The sequence below is a fragment of the Dendrobates tinctorius genome, unplaced genomic scaffold, assembly GCF_039654945.1.
Source record: "Dendrobates tinctorius isolate UK_male_01 unplaced genomic scaffold, ASM3965494v1 ptg000171l, whole genome shotgun sequence".
Lineage (NCBI taxonomy): Eukaryota > Metazoa > Chordata > Amphibia > Anura > Dendrobatidae > Dendrobates > Dendrobates tinctorius.
In genome coordinates this window covers 7,697,513-7,721,395 of record NW_027361838.1, presented here as the reverse complement: position 1 = coordinate 7,721,395, position 23,883 = coordinate 7,697,513, and the positions used below count along the sequence as shown (strand labels likewise).

At 43.4% G+C, this 23,883-nt stretch overlaps 1 protein-coding gene across 2 annotated transcripts in view; it reads right to left on the bottom strand.

Moving 5' to 3' along the window:
- Positions 1 to 23,883, bottom strand: part of TYMS (thymidylate synthetase) — a 37,513-nt gene that overhangs the window by 361 nt on the left and 13,269 nt on the right. For both annotated transcript variants that reach the window (XM_073550870.1, XM_073550869.1), the window contains 5 exons: positions 22,369 to 22,442; positions 11,771 to 11,945; positions 11,575 to 11,676; positions 10,866 to 11,041; positions 9,826 to 9,897 (listed from right to left, as the gene is read on the bottom strand). In XM_073550870.1, coding sequence (XP_073406971.1) covers positions 9,826 to 9,897; positions 10,866 to 11,041; positions 11,575 to 11,676; positions 11,771 to 11,945; positions 22,369 to 22,442 — 599 coding nt within the window. The remainder of the gene's footprint in view (positions 1 to 9,825; positions 9,898 to 10,865; positions 11,042 to 11,574; positions 11,677 to 11,770; positions 11,946 to 22,368; positions 22,443 to 23,883) is intronic.

The window sequence follows — 23,883 nt, the reverse complement described above, 5'->3', positions numbered from 1 at the left end:
GGAAAAAAAAAATAAAAAAAATTCAACTGCTTAAAGGGAAAATTCAAACATCAACTCTCTGGCCAAGATGTCACCTCTCTGCTGTCCAGAATCCCAGAGTGTCCATCAGCCATATCCCTCCTTCACCGCTCGCTTCCTAAAACTCAATGTAGACAAAACCGAACTCATAGTCTTTCCTCCATCTCACGTATCTTCCCTACCCAATCTATCTATTATGGCAAACGGCATCAGGCTCTCTCCCGCACCAGAAATCCGCTGCCTCGGAGTAACTCTCGACTCTGCCCTGTCCTTCAAAACGCACGCCCAAACTCTTGCCAACTCCTGTTGCCTCCAACTCAAAAATATATCCAGAATCCATCCCTTCCTCAGTCCTCAATCTGCTAAAACTCTTGTACGCGCCCTCATCATCTCCCGCCTTGACTACTGCAACACTCTCCTCTGTGGCCTCCCTTCTAACTATTGCACCACTCAAGTCTGTCCTTCGCAACTAATCCACCTCTTTCCTCGCTACTTCCCTGTTTCACCCCTCTGCAAATCCCTCCACTGGCTCCCAATTCCCCAATGAATCCAGTTCACACTACTAACATTGACCTACAAAGCCATCCACAACCTGTCCCCTCCCTATATCTCTGAACTAATCTCCCAATATCTTCCCTCACGTAATCTTCAATCCTCCCAAGACCTCCTATTCTCCTCCACACTTATTCGTTCCTCACACAACCGCCTCCAAGCTTTCTCCTGAATATCCCCCATCCTCTGGAATTCCACGCCTCAACACGTCCGATTATTCACCACCCTCGGATTCTTCAAACGGAACCTGAAAACCCATCTCTTCAGGAAAGCTTACAGCCTGCAATAACCATTCTGCCGCCTCACCACCACCAGAGCTGCTGCACCCTGACCTTCTGTCTCTTCCCCATTATCCCGTAGAATGCAAGTCCGCAAAGACAGGGTTTTCTCTCCTCTGTACCAGTCTGTCATTGTAAATTTGTTTACTGTAAACAATATCAATAACTTTGTATTTAACCCCTTCTCATGTACAGCACCATGGAATTAATGGTGCAATAATAAATAATATCAAGATTCAGAAGCGTTTCTATACAGAGTGCGGGAGATCCTCGGTGGATACATCTCGCCCTGATATTCCCAGGATTCTAGATTTCGTGCAGGTAGGATTCAACAGAGGTCTAGGAGCGAGTACCCTATGAGTACAAATTTCAGTGTTAAGCACAGGGCTGTGGAGTCGGAATAAGACAGACCGACTCCTAAAATATATAATAAATTGGGTACAGTAGTTCAATGCAGAATGTGCTGAATATTTTTTCATAGGAATTTGGGAAAGTTATGAAATGTCCTATAAATGGCTGTTCTATTCCTGATCTAAGGCTACATTCACAACAGCGTTTTTCCTGCATTTTTTGAGGATACTTTTTTAGCTGCAAAAGCAGATCAGCTTTTTAAAAAAAAGCATTACCTGAAAGGTTTTTGAGCGCATAGATAATGTTTTCAATAGCAAAAGCAGATTAGAAATCTGCTCTATCCATTTATCCATATCTGTCTATCCATATCTTATCTGTACCAAAAAGAATGAAAGCCGGATAGCACACAGACTAACACACTTTTTTTTTTTTTTTTTAGCACCAGTCAGGTACACCCATAGCTGCCCAAAAGGACGCCCAGGACAGGCATTGCTCGTCTTCAGTAACACATCAACATCAATTGATAGTTGGAATAAATAGACTGCATTCATCACATCTTCTTAAGGTGCAGGATTTTCAAGTGTAGGGGGCGTGCAGTATGAGGTTCTGCAGCAGCTGAGGTGTGCAGTATGAGGTTCTGCGGAACATTATGAGGCTCTGCCCCCCCCCTAGGTTTGATCCTGGCTACGCCCATGTTGTGTATGTAGCCTGAGGATCTAGGCTTTTTCTTAGCTGAGATAAGTCATAGTGTTAGATAGATAGAGAGCGATATATATATCTCTATCTCAAGTGTGTGTTTGTATGCATGTCTGGGATTGGCAGCCGCACCGTCGCAGCTACAGCCATAAAATTTGGTTCCATTCACACGTCTGGACCCCAAGAGTGTCCTAGGCTATGTTGTGAGGCGAAAATTTAACCCCGCGTGTTCCAATTCACCAAACAATTTTGCCCATATCTACATAATGGGGAAAAAGTGTGTATCAAGCCCCGCCCCTCATTATGATGTCAATGGTTGCCATGGCGACGCTGATGTCATAGGTTACAAGCCCTGCCGCTCATTATGATGTCATAATGGTTGACTATGGGATGGAGGATGTGTGATGGGTATATGGGCACTGGACTTGGGATGGAGGATATGTATGACGGGTAAATGGGCACGAGACTATGGGATGGAGGATATGTATGACGGGTATATGGGCACGAGACTATGGGATGGCGAATATGTATGATGGGCATATGGGCATGGGACTATGGGATGGAGGATGTGTGAAGGGTATATGGGCACGGGACTATGGGATGGAGGATAATTCTAATTTGCTATAACTAACCACAGTTAGTTACTATGCCCGGGTATCGCCGGGTTCTTCAGCTACTATATATATATATATATATATATATATATATATATATATATATATATATATATATATATATATATACACACATACACACACACACAGAATATACAGTATGTAATCGATATTACATAGTGCAATACATATTTACAATTTATTACAGTTTTGTGTTCTAAAGTTGTATTCCAGTAAATATATCATGTTCTATCTAAATATGTTGATTATTGTATCATTAAAATAATTAAAATGTCTGCACATTATACTACAATAAATTTCACTTAAATATAAGCAATATATGTGGGAATCGGAGTAAGGGAAATTGAGGAGTCGGAGTCGCAGGTTTGGCTTACCAACTCCACAGCCCTGGTTAAGCGTATTCTTTGATTCTCCCCTAGCAGCCTTCCCCTTGATAGCAAGGTTCTGCACGGCTAGTTGCCTCCCTTCTGAGAAATTCTATACTTGTGACATAACGTTTGTATAAAGAATGGTCAATAAATTCTATTGCATCCATACTGGTGTGGCACTTGAAAAAGACACAGAGGTGGAGATCGGAGAGTCCATTTAACCTCTTTGTTTCCTGTCCCAGCAAGGATAAGAAGGACGACCTCCATAGTCCTGTCAGGACGGATTCCTGGAAACACAACTATCGGTGGGTCTAATTATCGTTTTTCTGTTTTGTTTTTTTTTAAGGTAAAGCTAAGAGTTTATCCAGCATGAAGGAACAGCTCTTTGGTATTAACTCCTTTATGACATGTGAACTAAAATTTTGTCACAGGTCACTGTGAGCTGTGTGGAGCTGAGCTTGCTTCATACCCAGCAGATGGCAACTGTGTTACGCAGTCAGCATCTGTCTCTTAACAGCAGCAGCTGGTGTTAGCTCTGATCTCTGTAAACCATTTAAATGCCACTGCCAATCATGGACAGTGGCATGTAAATTGCCTGTTTACCAGTGTACATGTGCGCTGCTTTCTGCTGTCCCCACCCATCGAGGACTTCCTTGGCTGCTGCTGATTACCATGGTTACAGGTGTCTGCTGAAGGCTCCCGTGGCTACCATATTACTACTCCTATAAAGCTCAGCCAGAAATTGAGCTTCATCTGAGAACTGCAATGACTATATCATGCAATACAGTATATAATGTATAAGATTGTAAGTTCAAATATCTTGGGATTATAACAAGTAAAAAAAAGTTTGTTATGTATCTAACAGAAAAAAGGCATCAATAAAAAGTGCAGTAACAAGAGCATCAGGCTCACCGATGTAGAATGCAGTTCAGAACATGTACTACGTCTCTGCCTGGGAGCAGCAATTGAACATAATGATAAGTCCAGCTCCACCAGAAATCTTTTTATTTAATGTGAGCACAAGTTCCTGAAACACGTCATGTTACGGTATCAAAGGTTTTTTAAATTTATCCTTTTTGTACTCTCATTAAATAAGTGTTCGTGAAGCGTCACTTATCCTTCCTTATAATTAATGAAAAGTACAGCTAAGCATGCAAATACAAACCCTCAACAAGCTCCATAGATGGCAATATTTCTTAAATGGAATGTGTCGCGGTTTTTTATTATATCTGCAGCCATAGGCTCTGGTTTTATTATTTGCTGTTTAAGTGTTTTGAGCAAATACGGCTGCCACAACAGATTGCAGTTGGTGTCGACCGTATCTCCTACATTATGAACTGTGCACGCACCGGAGCTGTCCAGTTCACAGTTGTGTGGCTATTTCCCCCGAATGTGGTGGTGCTGTAAATGCCGTCAGAAACTGTTCGGCCACAGGTCAGGGCTGAGAAGGAAGGAGCGCTATTTAGCTTTTGAAGCTAAATAGATCTCCCACACTGCGCACAGTTCCCTGTAATTTGAGGACCTGGCTTGGATTTCTGGAGTCCAAGTTCCTTGGGAGCATCTCCCTTCCATTTGACCACCCCAGCCTAGTTGACTTGCATCGGTGGTGATTACTTCACAGGGAGAGAGAACCCAGGGGACTCCCATCTGGAGGTTTTCTGGAATGGTCCACCAGTGTAGAGATCTCTTTACTGAGGCAGAAAGGGGCATCACCATATCCAGGGACAGTTGGCGTTTGTCCCAAGTAGCCAGAATGGCCCCCTGGAGACCCCGTGAGTGGAACTTACTCCACTGAACACAGGGGATGCAGGAAGTCATTAGTCCCAGGATCCACGTTGCCTCCCTGATGGAACAACGGCTTCCTGAGAATTGACGATTCTGTCCCCTATTAAAGGTTTGCTTATCTACTGGTAAGAAAGATGTTCTTAGGTGAGAGTCTAGGAGAACCCGCAGGAACCTCTTTCTGGATTCTGGAGGGAGATATGACTACTTCCAGTTTATCACCCATCCCAGCTTTAGTAGCGTGTAGACTGAGGTCAGACAGTGCTCCATGGGTTCTTCCCTGGAGCTGGCTATGATAAGTCATCCAGGTAGGGGACTATGATAATATCTAGCTTCCTTAGGCGACCACTTCCGCCATTAGCTTGGTGAACAATATGGGCGCTGAGGCTACAAGGGAAGGCAACAGAACTGGTAGTGAAGGTCCATCCCCTGGACCTTTAGAGCGAACCTTAAGTACAGCTGGAAGGAAGCATGGAAGGGAATGGGATAGTACTCATTTTTTTTTAGGTCTAGGGCAGGGTTCCCCAACAGATCATGTTTTCAGGATTTCCTTAGTATTGCTCAGGTGATAATTGCTTCACCTGTGCAACACAAAGGAAATCTCAAAAACTTGATCTGTTGGTGGGCCTTGAGGACTGGAGTTGGGGAACCCTGGTCTAAGGTACATATCACCGCGTTTTTGTCTATCAGGGGGATTGTGGACCTGATGGACTCCATTTTGAATTTTTTGTACTTCACTCAGGTTTCAGGTTTATTATTGTGTGGCTCTCTCCCGAGAAGAGACTGAAATAGTGGCCTTTGCACCTTTCTCGGGCACCAGAACAATTGCTCCGATCTTTAGGACATCCTGAACATCCGACCACATGGGGGAAGCAGCAGACTGGAGACGGGAGCTTGTAATTATGAACCTCCCTGACGGGGTCTGCGTAAACTCTATTCTGTAACCTGAAGAGATTATCCCCTACACCCACTGATTTTCTGAGATCTCTTGCCAACTTTCCAAATACTGTCCTAACAGTCCACAAAGGAAAAAGTTTTTTGTCAGCTCACCAAACCGTAGCAAATGCGAAGTCTGGAGGAATGCAATCAATCCTGGGCGGTGCAGGGAACTTGGATTCCGGAAAATCTTGTAGGCACAATGCTTGGGAGATGTTCCAGCAACTTCGACCAAAGGATGGTTAAAATCAAAAGACTTTATTCCAAAAAAATGATTAAAAACAGAATAGATGCATAAAAAACATATGGTTCACCAATGTGACAGACGCTTACGCGTTTCGGACTAGAGGGTCCTTACTCATAGCTTAACATCTTACAAATAAGCATATACCTATATACACTTGCTGGCTGAAGTAAAGTGGGAGGGAAACAAAATGGGCGGAGGTCCACATCCTTTGGTCGAAGTTGCTGGAACATCTCCCAAGTATTGTCCTAACAGTCCCCCCACTCTCACGGCGTCATTTTCTTCCTGAACCGGAACTTGAACTGAAGATAGAGCCCTTACCTCTACCTCCTTTGGGGTAGGCTCCATCTGCCCGACTTACCCCTCCCTTTTAGCCCGACTTCCAGTTGGGGTCTACAAAAGGGCTGATACTTTCTTGGTTTATCCCCAGGGAACCCCTTTTTATCTGATGCCTTTTCCAGAATATCTAGAACTGGGACAAACACTATCACTCGAGAAGGGAATGGAACACAGCTTTCTTTTAGACTATGTATCCTCAGACCATGTTTTTAGCCAAATAGCTCGCCGGGCAGTATTAGACAAGGCTTTGTTCCTAGCTGCGAATCTAAAAGATTCTGCAGATGCATCAGCCATGAACCCAGTAGCTATCTTTAGGAGGGGGAAGGGATTTCAAGATAGCGTCCCAGGGTGGTTTTAGACTTTAGGTGTTCCTCCAAGTCATCGACCCATAGGTGCATGGACCGAGCAACCGAGGTTGCCGCGATGTTGGCTTGAATTTTGGTCACTAAAATCTCCCAGGTTCTCTTAAGGAGACCATCCGCCTTTCCAATCCATCGGCTGTTTAAGGTTAGATTAGTGCTCAAACAAGATTGAAGTCCTCTTCGCCACCTTGGCTATGGGCACATCGATTTTAGGGACGTCCTCCCAGGCTTTAATGTCCTCTGGTTCAAAGGGCATATGAAGCTTAAAGTCTCTGGGTATAACCAGCCTTTTTTCGGCATCTTCGCACTCATTCATGATCATCGAGCGGATGTGGTCGTTAACCGTGAAGACTTTCTTCCTCTGGGATCTTAAATCACCGAACATATCGTCCTGTATAGAGAGGCTTCTGAGTTTCCTCCACCTGCATAGTGCTCCTTACTGCCCGGAGTTCGTCCATGTCCTCAGGAGAAAATATATCTCTTCCCTCCCATTCCTCTGGCGGGTCGGCAAACATTTCCCCCTTCTTCCTAGTCAGATTAGCTTGAGTATACATCCTCCTGTGAGGTCAGCTTCATCTCCCTTGGCCTCTTTGCACGGGGACCACCCTGGGACTTTGGCTGAGAAGTGTGCGTCTGGATAAGCCCCGAGCTAGAAGCCTGGACCTCCACTCTGATAATGGACCTCATATCCAACAGCAGAGATGACTGCTCTTCCTTGATGACCGTTGAGATGCAAGGTTCGCATAGGTGTTTTTCCAAGGTGTCCGGCAGCTTAGTATTGCAGATAGCACATCTTGTACACTTCCCTACTGTATTGTCGTCCCTTTTAGGTGTTGCAGAGGCAGATGCTCCCCCCTAGAATACACAGAGAATATGCCATGTGTTTGTACAGTACAGACCAAAAGTTTGGACACACCGTCTCATTTAAAGAGTTTTATTTTCACAACTATGAAAATTGTAGATTCACTCTGAAGGCATCAAAAGTATGAATTAACACATGTGGAATTATACAATTAACAAAAAAGTGTGAAACAACTGAAAATGTGTTATATTTTAGGTTCTTCAAAGTAGCCACCTTTTGCTTTGATTACTGCTTTGCACACTCTTGGCATTCTCTTGATGAGATTCAAGAGGTAGTCACCGGAAGTCACCCTGTCAGGTTTAATAAGTGGGATTTCTTGCCTTATAAATGGGGTTGGGACCATCAGTTGTGTTGTGCAGAAGTCTGGTGGATACACAGCTGATAGTCCTACTGAATAGACTGTTAGAATTTGTATTATGGTAACAAAAAAGCAGCTAAGTAAAGAAAAACGAGTGGCCATCATTACTTTATGAAATGAAGGTTAGTCAGTCTGAAAATTTGGAACTTGGAAAGTGTCCCCAAGTGCAGTGGCAAAAACCATCAAGCGCTACAAAGAAACTGGCTCACATGAGGACAGCTCCAGGAAAGGAAGACCAAGAGTCACCTCTGCTGCAGAGAAGTTCATCCAAGTCACCAGCCTCAGAAATCGCATGTTAACAGCAGCTCAGATTAGAGACCAGGTCAATGCCACACAGAGTTCTAGCAGCAGACACATCTCTACAACAACTGTTAAGAGGAGACTTTGTGCAGCAGGCCTTCATGGTAAAATAGCTGCTAGGAAACCTCTGCTAAGGACAGGCAACAAGCAGAAGAGACTTGTTTGGGCTAAAGAACACAAAGAATGGACATTAGACCAGTGGAAATCTGTGCTTTGGTCTGATGAGTCCAAATTTGAGATCTTTGGTTCGAACCACCGCGTCTTTGTGCAAAGCAGAAAAGGTGAACGGATGGACTCTACATGCCTGGTTCCCACCGTGAAGCATGGAGGAGGTGTGATGATGTGGGGGTGCTTTGCTGGTGACATTGTTGGGGATTTATTCAAAACTGAAGACATACTGAACCAGCATGGCTACCACAGCATCTTGCAGCGGCATGCTATTCCATCCGGTTTGCGTTTAGTTGGACCATCATTTATTTTTCAACAGGACAATGACCCCAAACACACCTCCAGGCTGTGTAAGGGCTATTTGACCAAGGAGAGTGATGGGGTGCTACGCCAGATGACCAGGCCTCCACAGTCACCAGACCTGAACCCAATCGAGATGGTTTGGGGTGAGCTGGACCGCAGAGTGAAGGCAAAAGGGCCAACAAGTGCTAAGCATCTTTGGGAACGCCTTCAAGATTGTTGGAAGACCATTTCCAGTGACTACCTCTTGAAGCTCATCAAGAGAATGCCAAGAGTGTGCAAAGCAGTAATCAAAGCAAAAGGTGGCTACTTTGAAGAACCTAGAATATAAGAAATATTTTCAGTTGTTTCACACTTTTTTGTTAATTATATAATTCCACATGTGTTAATTCATAGATTTGATGCCTTCAGAGTGGATCTACAATTTTCATAGTGATGAAAATAAAGAAAACTCTTTGAATAAGTATGTGTTCAAACTTTTGGTCTGTACTGTATGTGTGGGATAAGGGACTGTTAGAGGGTATCTTACTAACCCTTCTACTCATGTGCTCCTAGCCTTGTTCAGAAGTAACCTCAGCTTTGGCAGATTCCTCCCATGTCCAAGCATACAGTAGGGCAGCCTACAGACATTTAGGACTCTATACGATACCCATCAGACGAGGCAATGCCAGGATCCTTGCCTCGTCCCGATACTTCCTGCTTTCCACCGTGGAAAGCATGCTGGCAGCGACTCGGAAGTGCTCTGCCCGGCCCGCAGAGATAACGTCATTGGAAGTGAGCCTAGAGGGAATTCAGCGAGCCGGAGGCAGACGCTGGAGCCAATAGCCTCCCGGCAGGATGATGTGGCTTCCGAGCAGCGCTCACCAGGTAGGCTGAGGAACCCCCCCCCATTGGAGGGTGTCGGCCACAGACCGCTTGACAGCGGGAACGGAGAGGCTGGGCCTCCCGATCCGAGCTGGGTCTGCCATGTACAACCAGGAGGGATACACCGAAGCTCTTCTCTTGTCGTTCCTATCCTCACTGGTACTTGGAAAAACACTGAGGGGGTGGAGATGGGAGGGTCCATTTAACCTCTCGTTTCCTGTCACAGCAAGGATAAGAAGGACGATCTCCATAGTGCTGTCAGGAAGGATGACCTGGAAAATAACGTTAGTGCTTGATATTTGTACTCAGATCAGTCAATTTTAATTTCCTTAAAATATGGAAAAATGTGCTGATAAAAATAAGAACACAATGATTATTACATTTTAGTTTCCAATTTTGGTAATTTACATACTTGTTTCTCCAATGGCTCAATATGATTAAGGTAAACATGAGCATCCCCCAAAGTCTGGATAAAGTCACCAACCTAAAAAGTGAAAAAAAAAAAAAATTATAATCTAGTCCGCTTTGTAAGCCTTGTTGGTTCATTTCAGTAGCTTCCAGTCCAGTAATAAATGAGGAAATACAACCTACAGAGCATAATAAAAGGTTTCCATGATGACTATTCATGAGGCAGGTAAGGTTTATAAGTCAGCAGGACATAATATGCAGTCTATTTTATGTGAGCACTAAGAAAACAGCTTGATAAAATAGTCGAAGAAGCATAAAATCTCTGTAATGGTTACAGAAGACCTCCAGGTGTGCATCCTGGTGTGGTTGTCTGATATGGAATACTTTTCATTTACAACTGATCACATCCATACGCAGGTCAAGTAAAACCTTTCACCTGAAAGTTAGGTGGCAAAGAATTACATTTCATATCCACTCTATAGGAAAGCATAAAAATAAGTAAATAAATGCTAGGGATGAACAAATCAATTTGGTGATCCATGTCCAGCCTGCACAACAGTAATCTGTGACTGCCAAAAGGGAGCACAGTCTTCTCCTACCTGCTGGCATCACTTCTGATTAATAGTCTAGGTGCGACGTCACACAACTGACAAGCCGCAGCGATGCTGCCACTCCAGAAACATATCAATTACAGACCTGTAATCAGGAATAAGTCAGAGCTGCTGCTGCTGCTCTGACTTCACCCGGATGTCAGATTTGTCCAAAGGAAGTTAGAGGAAAGTGGCTGCACACATGGCATAATATCATGTGAGTCCTGGGAGATCAGGAGCCAACATCACTAGAACAGATGCCTGCGCCACAAGTGATTATAGACCGTTATTATTTTGCATGGCGGAATATAACAGAGCAGTGTTGTTTCACTCTGTTCACCGTTTAAATCTGGCACCAGAGCTTTAAAAAAATAAAAAATAAATAAATAAATAAAAAACGTTGATCACCCAACACCTTTATAGATATTAGAATGATTTTTTTTTTTTAAAATACCTTGAGTCCTGTGACATGTGCAATCATGTAAGTCAATAAGGCATAACTGGCAATATTGAATGGTACTCCAAGGCCCATGTCTCCGGATCTCTGATACAGCTGGCAAGACAGCTCATTGTTAAGAACATAGAACTGGCAGAGCGCATGACAAGGAGGCAGTGCCATCATAGGAAGATCTGCAATAAAGAAAGTATTAACAGGCCATATGTAGGCATTGATCTACCAGATACAACTACAAAAGGACATGATAGTGCATAGTTGTTAGCACTGTTCTGCCATTTCCCCAAAACCTTGTCAATTCTCTTTTCGTGAATACATCAATCTACATTACTTTGCATTAAATTGGTATGGAGCAGGTGGCCAATGTAATATTTTAGGAAAGTCAGACTATACTTTCACAGCAGAGATGACAAACCTCAGAATGACAAGTGTTGCCTTTATGCTTGAAAGAGACACACACCATTACATATTGCTAATCTTGTATACACGGCCGGTTTGTTATGATGTAAAGGCAGAAGATATTTCTTTACGCACAGGATAATGCCAAAACTGAAAACCCTCTACTAAAGCAGGGGTCCCTAGCCTGATGCTCAGGAGCAACATGTGGCTCGCAGGCCCATGGTGTGTGGCTCCTGACTGTCTGAAAATTTGGAGTCACATCAGCTTTTAATGGATATTCTAAGCCACGCCATTGTAAATATACATGTACCTTTAGGATTCCAGCTACACATTATGATTCTCCGGTCATCCGGATTATTCTTGATTGTGTCTATCACATGCTGTAGCTGGTCCATGCCTTTTCCTGTGTAATCTACAGATAAGATGACAGAAATTGTCGTCTTACACTAATGGTAACCAAGTGTCGCAAAGAAATACACTAAAATCAGGGTTATTTTTCTCTTAACCTGTGTGAATGTCTTTGTACTCGGCCCCAAAGTGCCTCCACTGAAATCCATACACCGGTCCAAGGTCTCCTTCCTCCCGTGATACAAATCCTTGTTTATCTAAAAATTCCCTGGAACCGTTTGCATCCCAAATTTTCACGCCTTTTTTAGACAGCTCTTTTGCATTGGTAGAACCCTTAGAGGGGAAAAAAAAGGTTTAAAAAAGGTGAATACATATTTACAATAGGGCACTGAAGAAGCCCCCAAATATATGAGCTGACAGCCATTTAAACTAATCAGTTTGGGCACATTCAAATATTGTCTAACTTATAGTTGGTAATATATAAGGGTTACACATTACGATTCAAATTAGTGACAAACGGTTAAAGTCACATGACTGCCCCATGCCTGATAGGATCTGAAAGCGTTGCATTGGAGCAGCATGCATTGTGGTTATCAGAATGACACCAAGTATATTCACATGTGAAAAAATAAATCTGTTGCGTTACATGTGGAATTTAGCCTACGAGTTGCAAAGGAGTATAAAAAAAAAAAAAAAAAAAAAAAAAAAAAAATTTCAAAATCTGCATCATACCAGAATTTCAGTGCAGAAATACATCAGATTTGCTCAAATCACATTCACTTTGCTGATGTTATAATATTCTGAAGATTTTCTAACAACAAATAAGGACTGAAAATCAGCCGGAATAGCAGAATAACAGATAAAGTGCAGCATCTGGGGACAAAATACTGGAGATTGTAGGAATCAAGTCTTCAAAATCATGTACAACAGCACCATCTCCTGGCGATTACGGTACATTGCAGAGTTTCAATAACGGGAAGCAGGCAGCATGCATCAGGCACTGGCTGTAAAATCTCAGCTATGTATGTTTGACCTTGAAACACTGCTGTTTATCAGAAATAAAATGCGCTTTAAAAAGCCGCCATGGAGAGGAGAAATAGACAGAGACCTGTCACTCCAGGGCAGGGCGCCGGGAGAAGCTGCCAGGGACCTGCCTGTGCCGACTAGTCTCTAGCATAGCTCGGCCCCTTCCACTTGTACAGTATGCTCTGAAACGCTGCAGCCTGTGGATCAGCCGTCAGGTTCACTTTAAGGTCGGGGGGGGGGGGGGCTGGTCACACGTACGAGAAACAAGTGTGACCCTACCTAATAAAAAGTCAGGTCCCAGGTGAATACACAAGTAAGCCTCAATGCACATTAACAGGTTGATGGCTTTTGACATGCGAGCTTTCACACTGAAAATGTCATCATACTAGCAGCAATCTAATGCTCTGGTTTGTGGGGTCACATTTAACTATTTCAGTAACAGGGGCCCATGATTATCACTATGGTGTGTATCTACAGTATTTGCTACTGAGCATTGCCAGACTACATATACCAGACAGCACTCCTCCAGACGTCTGATTTTTTTCAATTGCAAAAGAAAAAAAAACATAATGGCCGCGTTTCAGTAGAGATTCAGTTTTTCCATCAGTGATTTTTGCATATGAAAAAAAAAAAAAAAATGTAAATCTTCTCCTGTTCAATGCAACATTAATCACAGATCACCAGCAGACTTGATGCCACCACTGATTTTCATGGACCCATAGACTTGTATGGGTAATTTTGATCCGGACTCCAATCAAAAATGGACGTCTTCAGACATGAGAATAACCCACAGATTATAATGGGTATGTGTTCTACCCGAAAAAAACATGGATTGAACATGCAAGTAAATACAAATGTCTAAACGATGCCTTAAGGTTCTTTCATATGTCAGTGTCTCCGGTACATGGGGTGACAGTTTTCACACATACCAGAGATATGGACACACGTTGACCCATTCAAGTGAATGGGTCTGTGCACATGTTAGTGTGTTTCCACTGACCGTGAGTCCGTGTAACCGACATGTAGACATGTCTGCTTTTACCAGCAGCACGGGCTGCAAGACGTCCCGCAAATGTGAACATTAGGATGTCATCCAAGTGACACGTACCTGAGAAGCAACGAGACTGTGAGCACTGTTCCTCGGCGTCGGGTGCTGAAGAGCGTTCTAATCATTCTCCCCTGATTGTCGGCAGAGCAGGTGACAATGATGAGAGTTATACTCAAGTGATAACAATGAAAGCAAGCAGCAGCTGATGGGACTATTACTCCCATCAGCCTACACCTGATGCCGCTAATAGTGACAGCATGAGCGGCTGATGGGAGCACTCATCACCCGCCGACTACGCTAAAAATAAATAAAAAAAAATCCGGTGTGGGTTCCCCTGTATTTTCTATAACCAGCCATGCAAAACTCACAGATGGGGGCTGCAATCCTCAGCTGTTCGCTTCAGCAAGGCTTGTTATCAAGAATAGAGGGGTCCCCACGTCAGTTTTTTAATTATTTAAATAATTTAAAAAATGGCATGGGGTCCCCCCTATTTTTGACAGCCAGCCTTGCTAAAGCTGACAGATGGGTACTGGTATTCTCTTGCTGCTAAGGGGCCATAGAAATTGACCCCCCCCCCCCTCCTTAAAAAAGCAGCCCACAGCTGCCCAGAAAAGGCACATCTATTAGATACGCCAATTCTGGCGCTTTGCCTGGCTCTTTCAACTTGCCCTGTAGCGGTGACAAGTGGGGTTCATAATTGTGGGGTTGATGTCACTTTTGTATTGTCAGGTGACATCAAGCCCACGGTTTAGTAAACGAGAGGCATCTATGAGACACTTATCCAATACCAATCCTATAGTTACATGGTAAATAAAGACACAGCCAGAATAAAGTCCTTAATTTGAAATAAAACAAAAACACACTTTTCATTCTTATTTAACCCCTTTCTGACCTTGGACGGACAATTCCATCCATGTGCCCTGGGACTTAATGCCCATGGACGGAATAGTACGTCATACGCGACCAGCCGCGCTCATGGGGGGAGCACGGCTGATCGCGGCCGGGTGTCAGCTGATTCTCACAGCTGACACCCGGCACTAAGTGCCAGGAGCGGTCACAGACCGCTGCCGGTACTTTAACCCCCTGCACACTGTGATCAAACATGATCGCAGCGTTCCGGGAGCCGGCAGAAGCTGACAGCCTCTCTGCCTTTGGATCAGAGACCCCGCGGCATGACGCAGGGTCTCGATAGCTCCCATGGTAACCCAATATTGTCATGACGACATCCGGGTTATCAGAGGTCAGAGACTTCCTGTCATGCGCAGTGCATGTCAGGAAGTCTCTGAGGTTAGAGACAAATCCCTGCAGCACTGACAGCTTATATGGCATGCAGATCTGCATGATATCTAACAATCAGCCTGCACAAAATGAGTGTCCCATAGTGGGACAGGGTGTAAAACATAGAATGAAATAAAAAAAAAAAAAAAATGTAAGTAATGTACAAATATTTAAAAAAAATTATAAAAAAAATAAATATTTATTATATCATTAACCCCTTTCTGACATACTATCCTGTCCATGTGCCCTGGGCCCGTATGCCCATGGACGGGATAGAATGTCACCGCGATCACAGGGGGAGCACAGCTGATTGCAGTCGGGTGTCAGCTGATTCTCACTGCTGACACCCGGCACTAAGTGCCAGGAGCGGTCACGGACAGCTACTGGCACTTTAACCCCCTGCACACTGCAATCAAACATGATCGCAGTGTTCCGGGAGCAGTCAGAGGGGCTGTCAGCTCTGACAGCATCTCTACCTTTGGATCAGAGACACCGTGGCATGATGCGGGGTCCCAATCGCTGCAATGGAGACCTGGAGTAGTCATGATGACATCCGTGTCTCCAGGCCTGAGAGACTTCCTGTCATGCGCAGTGCACGTCAGGAAGTCTCTGAGGTCAGTATGCACAGAAGCGGCAGATCTGACAGCCTCTATAGCATGCAGCTCTGCATGTTATAGAAGCGATCAGGCTGCACAAAATGAGTGTCCCATAGTGGGACAGGGTGTAAAAGTAAGAATGAAATTCAAAAATTTTTCAAAATAATTGTAAAATAGTTATTTATTCCATCAATAAATAAATATTTGAATAAAAAAAATCTAAACAATAAAAGTACACATTTAGTATCGCCGCGTCCATAACGACCCATCCTATAAAACTGTCCCACTAGTTAAACCCTTTAGTGAACACCAGTAAAAAAAAAAAACCCCAAGACAAGAAAAAACCAATGCTTTATCATCATACCGCCAAACAAAAAGTGGAATAACACGCGATCAAAAAGACGGTTATAAATAAACATGGTGCAGCTGAAAACGTCATGTTGTCCCGCAAAAAACAAGCCGCCATACAGCTCCATCACCAGAAAAATAAAAAAGTTATAGTTCTTAGAATAAAAGAATGCAAAAGTTATTATTTTTTCTATAAAAGTTTTTATTGTATAAAAGCGCTAAAACAAAAAAAAAAAAAAAGAAAAGATAAATGAGGTATCACTGTAATCGTACTGACCCGAAGAATAAAACTGCTTTATCAATTTTACCACACGCGGAACGGTGTAAACGCCCCCCAAAAAGAAATTAATGAATTGCTGGTTTTTGTTAATTTTTCCCCTCACAAAAATCGGAATAAAAAGCGATCAAAAAAAGTCATGTGCCCGAAAATGGTACCAATAAAAAAGTCAACTCGTCCCGCAAAAAACAAGACCTCACATGAGTCTGTGGGCCAAAATATGGAAAAATTATAGCTCTCGAAATGTGGTGATGCAAAAACTATTTTTACAATAAAAAGCGATGCAAAAACTATTTTTACAATAAAGAGCGTCTTTTAGTTTATGACAGCTGCCAAACAAAAACCCGCTATAAATAGTAAATCAAACCCACCTTTATCACCCCCTTAGTTAGGAAAAAAAATAAGTATTTATTTCCATTTTCCCATTAGGGTTGGGGCTAAAGTTTGAGTTAGGGTTATGGTTAGGGTTATAGTTACTGTTGGGATTAGGGTTGAAGTTAGAATTGGGGGGGTTTCCACTGTTTGGGCACATCTGGGGCTCTCCAAACGCAACATGCATCTGATCTCAATTCCAGTCAATTCTACGTTGAAAAAGTTAAACGGTGCTCCTTCCCTTCCGGTTTACCCCCACATATGGGGTATCAGCCTACTCAGAACAAATTGCACAACAACTTTTGGGGTCCAACTTCTCCTGTTACCCTTGGGAAAATAAAAAATTGGGGGCAAAAAGGTTTTTGTGAAAAAAAATAAGATTTTTTAGTTTTACAGCTCTACATTATAAACTTCTGTGTAGCACTTGATGGTTCAAAGTGCTCACCACACATCTAGATAAGTTCCTTAGGGGGTCTACTTTCCAAAATGGTGTCACTTGTAGGGAGTTTACACTGTTTAAGCTCATCAGGGGCTCTCCAAATGCGACATGGCGTCCGATCTCAATTCCAGCCAATTTTGCATTGAAAAAGTCAAACAGCGTTCCTTCCCTTTCGAGCTCTGCCGTGCGCCCAAACAGTGGTTTACCTTCGTATATGGGGTATCAGCGTACTCAGGACAAATTGTACAACTTTTGGGGCTCAATTTCTCCTGTTACCCTTGGTAAAATAAACAAATTGGATCTGAAGTAATATTTTTGTGAAAAAAAAAAAAAATGTTCATTTTTTTTTTAAACATTCCAAAAATTCCTGTGAAGCACCTGAAGAGTTAATACACTTCTTGAATGTGGTTTTGAGCACCTTCAGGTGTGCACTGTTTAGGATGGTGTCACTTTTGGATATTTTCTATCATATAGACTCCTCAAAGTGACTTCAAATGTGGTGTGGTTCCTAAAAAAAAATGGTGTTGTAAAAATGAGAAATCACTGGTCAACTTTTAACCCTTATAACTTCCTAACAAAAAAAAAATGTGGTTACAAAATTGAGCTGATGTAAAGTAGACATGTGGGAAATGTTATTTATATAGACATATTTCTCTATTTTTTTCAAAGTTGGAAAATTGTGAAATTTTCGCCAAATATCTGTTTTTTTTTTTCACAAATAAACGCAAGTGATATCAAAGAAATTTTACCACTATCATGAAGTACAATATGTCACAAGAAAACAATGTCAGAATTACATAATAAAAATTTGCCTGGTCATTAACCCCTTCATGACCCAACCTATTTTGACCTTAATGACCTGGCCATTTTTTGCAATTCTGACCAGTGTCCCTTTATGAGGTAATAACTGAGGAACGCTTCAACAGATCCTAGCGATTCTGAGATAGTTTTTTCGTGACATATTGGGCTTCATGTTAGTGGTAAATTTAGGTCGATAATTTTTGCGTTTATTTGTGAAAAACATGGACATTTGGTGAAAATTTCGCAATTTTCACATTTTGAATTTTTATTCTGTTAAACCAGAGAGTTATGTGACACAAAATAGTTAATAAATAACATTTCCCACATGTCTACTTTACATCAGCACAATTCTGGAAACAAAATTTTTTTTTGTTAGGAAGTTATAAGGGTTAAAAGTTTACAACAAAATTTACAAAACCTTTTTTTTTTTTTTAGGGACCACCTCACATTTGCAGTCATTTTGGAGGGGTCTATATGGCAGAAAATACCCATAAAAGTGACACCATTCTAAAAACTGCACCCCTCAAGGTATTCAAAACCACATTCAAGAAGTTAACCCTTCAGGTGCTTCACAGGAACTAAAGCAACGTGGAAGGAAAAAACGGACATTTTAATTTTTACAACAAAAATTTTCTCTTAGCATCAATTTTTTCATTTTCACATGGGCAACAGGATAAAATGGATCCTAAAATTTGTTGGGCAATTTCTCCTGAGTACATCAATACCTCATATGTGGTCATAAACCACTGTTTGGGCGCACGGCAGGGCTCAGAAGGGAAGGAGCGCCATTTGACTTTTTGAATTGAAAATATGCTTGAATATTTAGTGGTTGCCATGTCGCGTTTGGAGAGCCCCTGTGTGCCTAAACATTGGAGCTCCCCCACAAGTGACCCCATTTTGGAAACTAGACCCTTCCAAGGAATGCATCTAGGTGCATAGTGAGCCTTTTGAACCCCCAGGTGGAAAAGTACTTTTTTTTCCACAAAAAATTTCTTTTAGCCTCAGTTTTTTCATTTTCATATGGGCAACAGGATAAAATGGATCCTAAAATTTGTTGGGCAATTTCTCCTGAGTACATCAATACCAATACATTTCTCCTGAGTACATCAATACCAATACATCAATACCATCAATACATCAATACCAGTACATCAATACCAATATGTGGTCATAAACCACTGTTTGGGAGCACGGCAGGGCCCGGAAGGGAAAGAACGCCATTTGACTTTTTGAATGGAAAATTAGCTTCAATCGTTAGCGGACACCATGTCGCATTTGGAGAGCCCCTATGTGCCTAAACCTTGGAGCTCCCCCACAAGTGACCCCATTTTGGAAACTAGACCACCCAAGGAACTTATCTAGATGTGTAGTGCGCACTTTGAACCCCCAAGTGAGTCACAGAAATTTTGTAGCGAAGAGCAGTGAAAATAATTTTTTTCCCACAAAAATGATTTTTTAGCCCGCTATTTCTTATTTTCACAAGGCTAACAGAAGAAATTGGACCACAGAAGTTGTTGTGCAATTTGTCCTGAGTACACCGATACCCCATATGTGCGGGGGAACCACTGTTTGGGTGCATGGGATAGCTCAGAAGGGAAGGAGCGCCATTTTGGAATGCTGACTTGATGGAATGGTCTGTGGGCGTCATGTTACGTTTGCAGAGCCCCTGATGTTCCTAAACAGTGGAAACCCCCCACAAATGACCCCATTTTGGAAACTAGACCCCTTATGGAACTTATCTAGATGTGTAGTGAGCACTTTGAACCCCCAAGTGCTTCACAGAATTTTATAAACGCAGAGCCACAAAAATATAAAAAAAAAAAAAAAATCATTTTTTTCCTCAAAAATGATTTTTTAGCTCGCTATTTTTTGTTTTCCCAAGGGTAACAGGATAAATTGGACCCCAAAAGTTGTTGTCCAGTTTGTCCTGAGTACGCTGATACCCCATATGTGGTCATAAACCACTGTTTGGGCGCACGGCAGGGCTCAGAAGGGAAGGAGCGCCATTTGACTTTTTGAATGGAAAATTAGCTCCAATCGTTAGCGGACACCATGTCGTGTTTGGGGCCCCTGTGTGCCTAAACTTTGGAGCTCCCCCACAAATTACCCCATTTTGGAAACTAGCCCCCTAAGGAACTTATCTAGATGCATAGTGAGCACTTTGAACCCCCAGATACTTCACAGAAGTTTATAACGCAGAGCCGTGAAAATAAAAATATTTTTTTTTCCTCAAAAAAATGATTTTTTAGCCCACTATTTCTTATTTTTACAATGGTAACAGGAGAAATTGGACCCCAAAAATTGTTGTCTAGTTTGCCCTGAGTACGCCGGTACCCCATATGTGGGGGCGGACCACTGTTTGGGCACATGTCGGGGATCAGAAGGGAAGTAGTGACATTTTGAAATGCCGACTTCATGGAATGGTCTGTGGGCGTCATGTTACGTTTGCAGAGCCCCTGATGTTCCTAAACAGTGGAAACCCCCCACAAGTGACCCCATTTTGGAAACTAGACCACCCAAGGAACTTATCTAGATGTGTGGAGAGCACTTTGAACACCCAAGTGCTTCACAGAAGTTTATAACGCAGAGCCGTAGAAATTAAAAATAATTTTTTTTTCCACAAAAATAGTTTTTTAGCCCCCAATTTTTTATTTTCCCAAGGGTAACAGGAGAAATTAGACCCTAAACTTGTGCAATGTTTACTGAGTACGCTGATACCCCATATGTGGGGGTAAACCACTGTTTGGGCACACATCGGGGCTCGGAATGGAGGGAGCACTGTTTGACTTTGTGAACGCAAAATTGGCTGGAATAAATGGTGGCGCCATGTCACGTTTGGAGACCCCGTGATGTGCCTAAGCAGTGGAAACCCCTCAATTCTAACTCCAACCCTATCCCCAACCCTAATCATAACCCTAACCACAACACACCCCTAACCCTAATCCCAACTCTACCTCAAGCCACAAGCCTAACCGTAATCCCAACCCCAACCCACCCCTAACCTTAACCCTAGTTAACCCCAACCCGAATTCCAACCCTAGCCCTAATTCCAACCCCAACCCTAATGGAAAAATAAAAATAATTTCTTTATTTTATTATATGTGCCTGCCTATGGGGGTGATAAACGGGGGGGTTTATTTACTATTTTTTTCATTTTGATCACTGCTACTGCAGCATCGGCCATGGCTGGATTGTAATATTTCATCAATTTTCATTGATGAAATATTACTATCGCTCTGATTGGCTGTTAAAAGTGAAACAGCAAATCAGAGCGATCGTAGCCATGTGGGGGCGAAGCCACGCCCCCTGTGGTGAAGTACAAAGCCCCCTGTATCTGCGGGTCAGATGCCCTTTCAGTGACCCCGACCCGCAGGGTCATGGGTCGGATTGATACCGACTTTCATGACGCATACGCTGTGTCACAGGTCGGGAAGGGGTTAACATGCAAACCACCCTTGGCGTAAAGGAGTTAAAAATAAACAGTTATACTCACCTAACCTCTATTCCACCGAAACCTTCATCTCCTGTAATGAAAAACTAAAGTAAACACACACAATATCCCTCATCTGTCCATCGTTCTGCCCCATGATGTAATTCATGTCTGGGGATAAATAGTTTTCGACCTGGACTGTGCCAAGATTTATTTCTAATAAGGACTTTATACTTGCTGTGGCTTTATTTATCATATAACGATAGGATTAGTAATGGATAGGTATCTTATAGACACCTCTCCATTACAAAGCCGTGGGCTTGATGTCACGTGACAATACAAAGGCAACATGAACCCCACAAATATGAACCTCACTTGCCATCGCTACAGGGCAAGTGAGAAGAGCCGGGCAAAGCACCAGAATTGGCATATCTAATAGATGTGCCTTTTCTGAGCGGCTGCGGGCAATATCCATGGCCCCGTACCAGCCAGAGAACACCAGCCTTCAGCTTTAGCAAGACTGGATGACAAAAATAAGGGGTACCCACATCATTTTTTTTTTTAAAATATTTATTTTAATAAAAAAAACAAAAAACACAACAGCATGGGGACCCCTAAATTTTTGATAACCAGCATAGCTGAGGGTTGCAGCCCCCAGATGTGAGTTTTGAGTGGCTGATTGTATATATATATATAAAAAAAAAAAAAAAAAAAAAAAAAAAGATTGTACACACACCTTTTTTAAATTTATTTATAGCGCGGGTGATGAATACTCCCATCAGCCGCCGCCTGCTGTCACTATTATTAGCGGCAGCAGGCTGATGGGAGTAATAGTCCTATCAGCTGCCCCATGCTGTCATTGTCATCACTTGAATACAACTCTCATTATTCTACCCTGGTCGCCGACAGAGCAGGGGAGAATTATGCGTGCGGTCTTCAGCACTCAGCGCCAGGGAACAGCGCTAATAGCACCGCTGCTTCCCTAGCGTCGGTGCATGTGGTACTGATGCAGCACACTGTTGCCACAAGTATTACACAAACAGATATCTGCGGTACCGGAAAAAAATGGAAGTGTGAAACTGGCCGTAACTTGGAGAAGGGTTTGGAAAAATCAAAGAGGTTCTCCAAATCTGCCCATTACCTTGATAAACCATAGCAGTTCCTCCAGCACTCCCTTCCAAAAGACACGCTTTGTCGTCAACAGAGGGAACTGGTCTAGAGGGAACAAAAAAATAAATAAAAAATTACACATCAAAATTCACATTGACAACTGATCAGTAAAAGTATATAATGATGACCAGACGTCTAGAGGCAATGACGTCCCTGAGCCAATGCCGCAGACAAAAATATTTCACTGGGTCCTTGAAGACAGAGCAGTTGTGTCTACAGCCCTGTCCGTCTTAAGTACATGTGTGGCGCCCGAGGCTCGGTCGCCACAGAGGTACTGCACCTTCTCCTAAGGTGTAGTGCCCCACCATCCAGGTAAGGTGGGAACTCCTTTCCATGCTCCAACACTCGCACCCCACACAACAGGGTAGTTCTGCACAACCACATTGTGGCTCAGTGCTTAGAGAGTAGCAGAGCACCTCTGGTGGTTCCCTGCTTGGAACACTGGATGTGCTGGGAGGTGGGTGGAGTTAAGATACATAAAAAGAGTGGGAAAGTATAGGATCACAGGTCAGTCTGACAGGAGGTCAGTGAGGAAGGAAGCCACTCGGGAGTGGGGATCCCTGGAAGAAGGGATGGAGGAAGGAGTGCTGCAGCTGCCTCAGTGATCTGAGCCAGCTGGCACGGGAAAGGAAAAGAAGGAGAAAGACGTAGAACTGAAACCTAAGCTTCCATAAGAGAGAGAAAGACAAGTACAGAACGAAGGAGTAGGAGAACAGAGAGGACGTGGGTAGGAAGAGGAACCCTGCCTATAGGTTCTCAGCGCAAGGCCGGGGCCCGGTCCCCGAGGTTGTATGGACACTTATGGTTCTGCAGCAGACACCGGTGGAGTAGTTGGCTGTAAATGCACTACTCCCATCTAAGACTTGGGGCACAACAGCAACTGATTAGAGAGCCGGGGCTCAGGAGAAGGGAGTCCCCGAAGCAGGCTACAGCTGTCTGCCATACGAGTAGAGTTCTTGGGAACATCTGACAGTAGGAACTCCAGAGTACCACGGTACTGGAGATCTTCACACATTAAGGCGCACTAGAGGAGTCGTTCAGGAAAGGTACATGTTGGCGGAGTGTTGGAGAGGGGCTTTCCATCTGGCCTGGAGGTTGGCTGAGTCTCTGACCCGGAGGACACAGCTCGGAGGTAGGCACCCTTGTGTACCGCAGACTGAGTAAAGCCTTGGAACTGCAAGCCTCGGTGTCCTCCATTCATTCTTGTGCCAACCCGCTCAGCACCGCTACATCTGGGTACCATCCTTTACACTGCCTGCGCCTTTCCACAACCATTGCAACTACACTGCCCTGGGACCTCAGCCCTGCCTGTGGAGGGCTATACCATCACTGCTGCACCATAACATCTGTCCCAGAGGATCTCTCTGAAGCGTCGGCTTAACACCTCCCATGCCGAGCACCACAGGTGGCGTCACAAACTATTACATTAACTACATTCCCCCATTACTTGGGCGCCCAGGGCCACGGTCACTACATTCCCCCATTA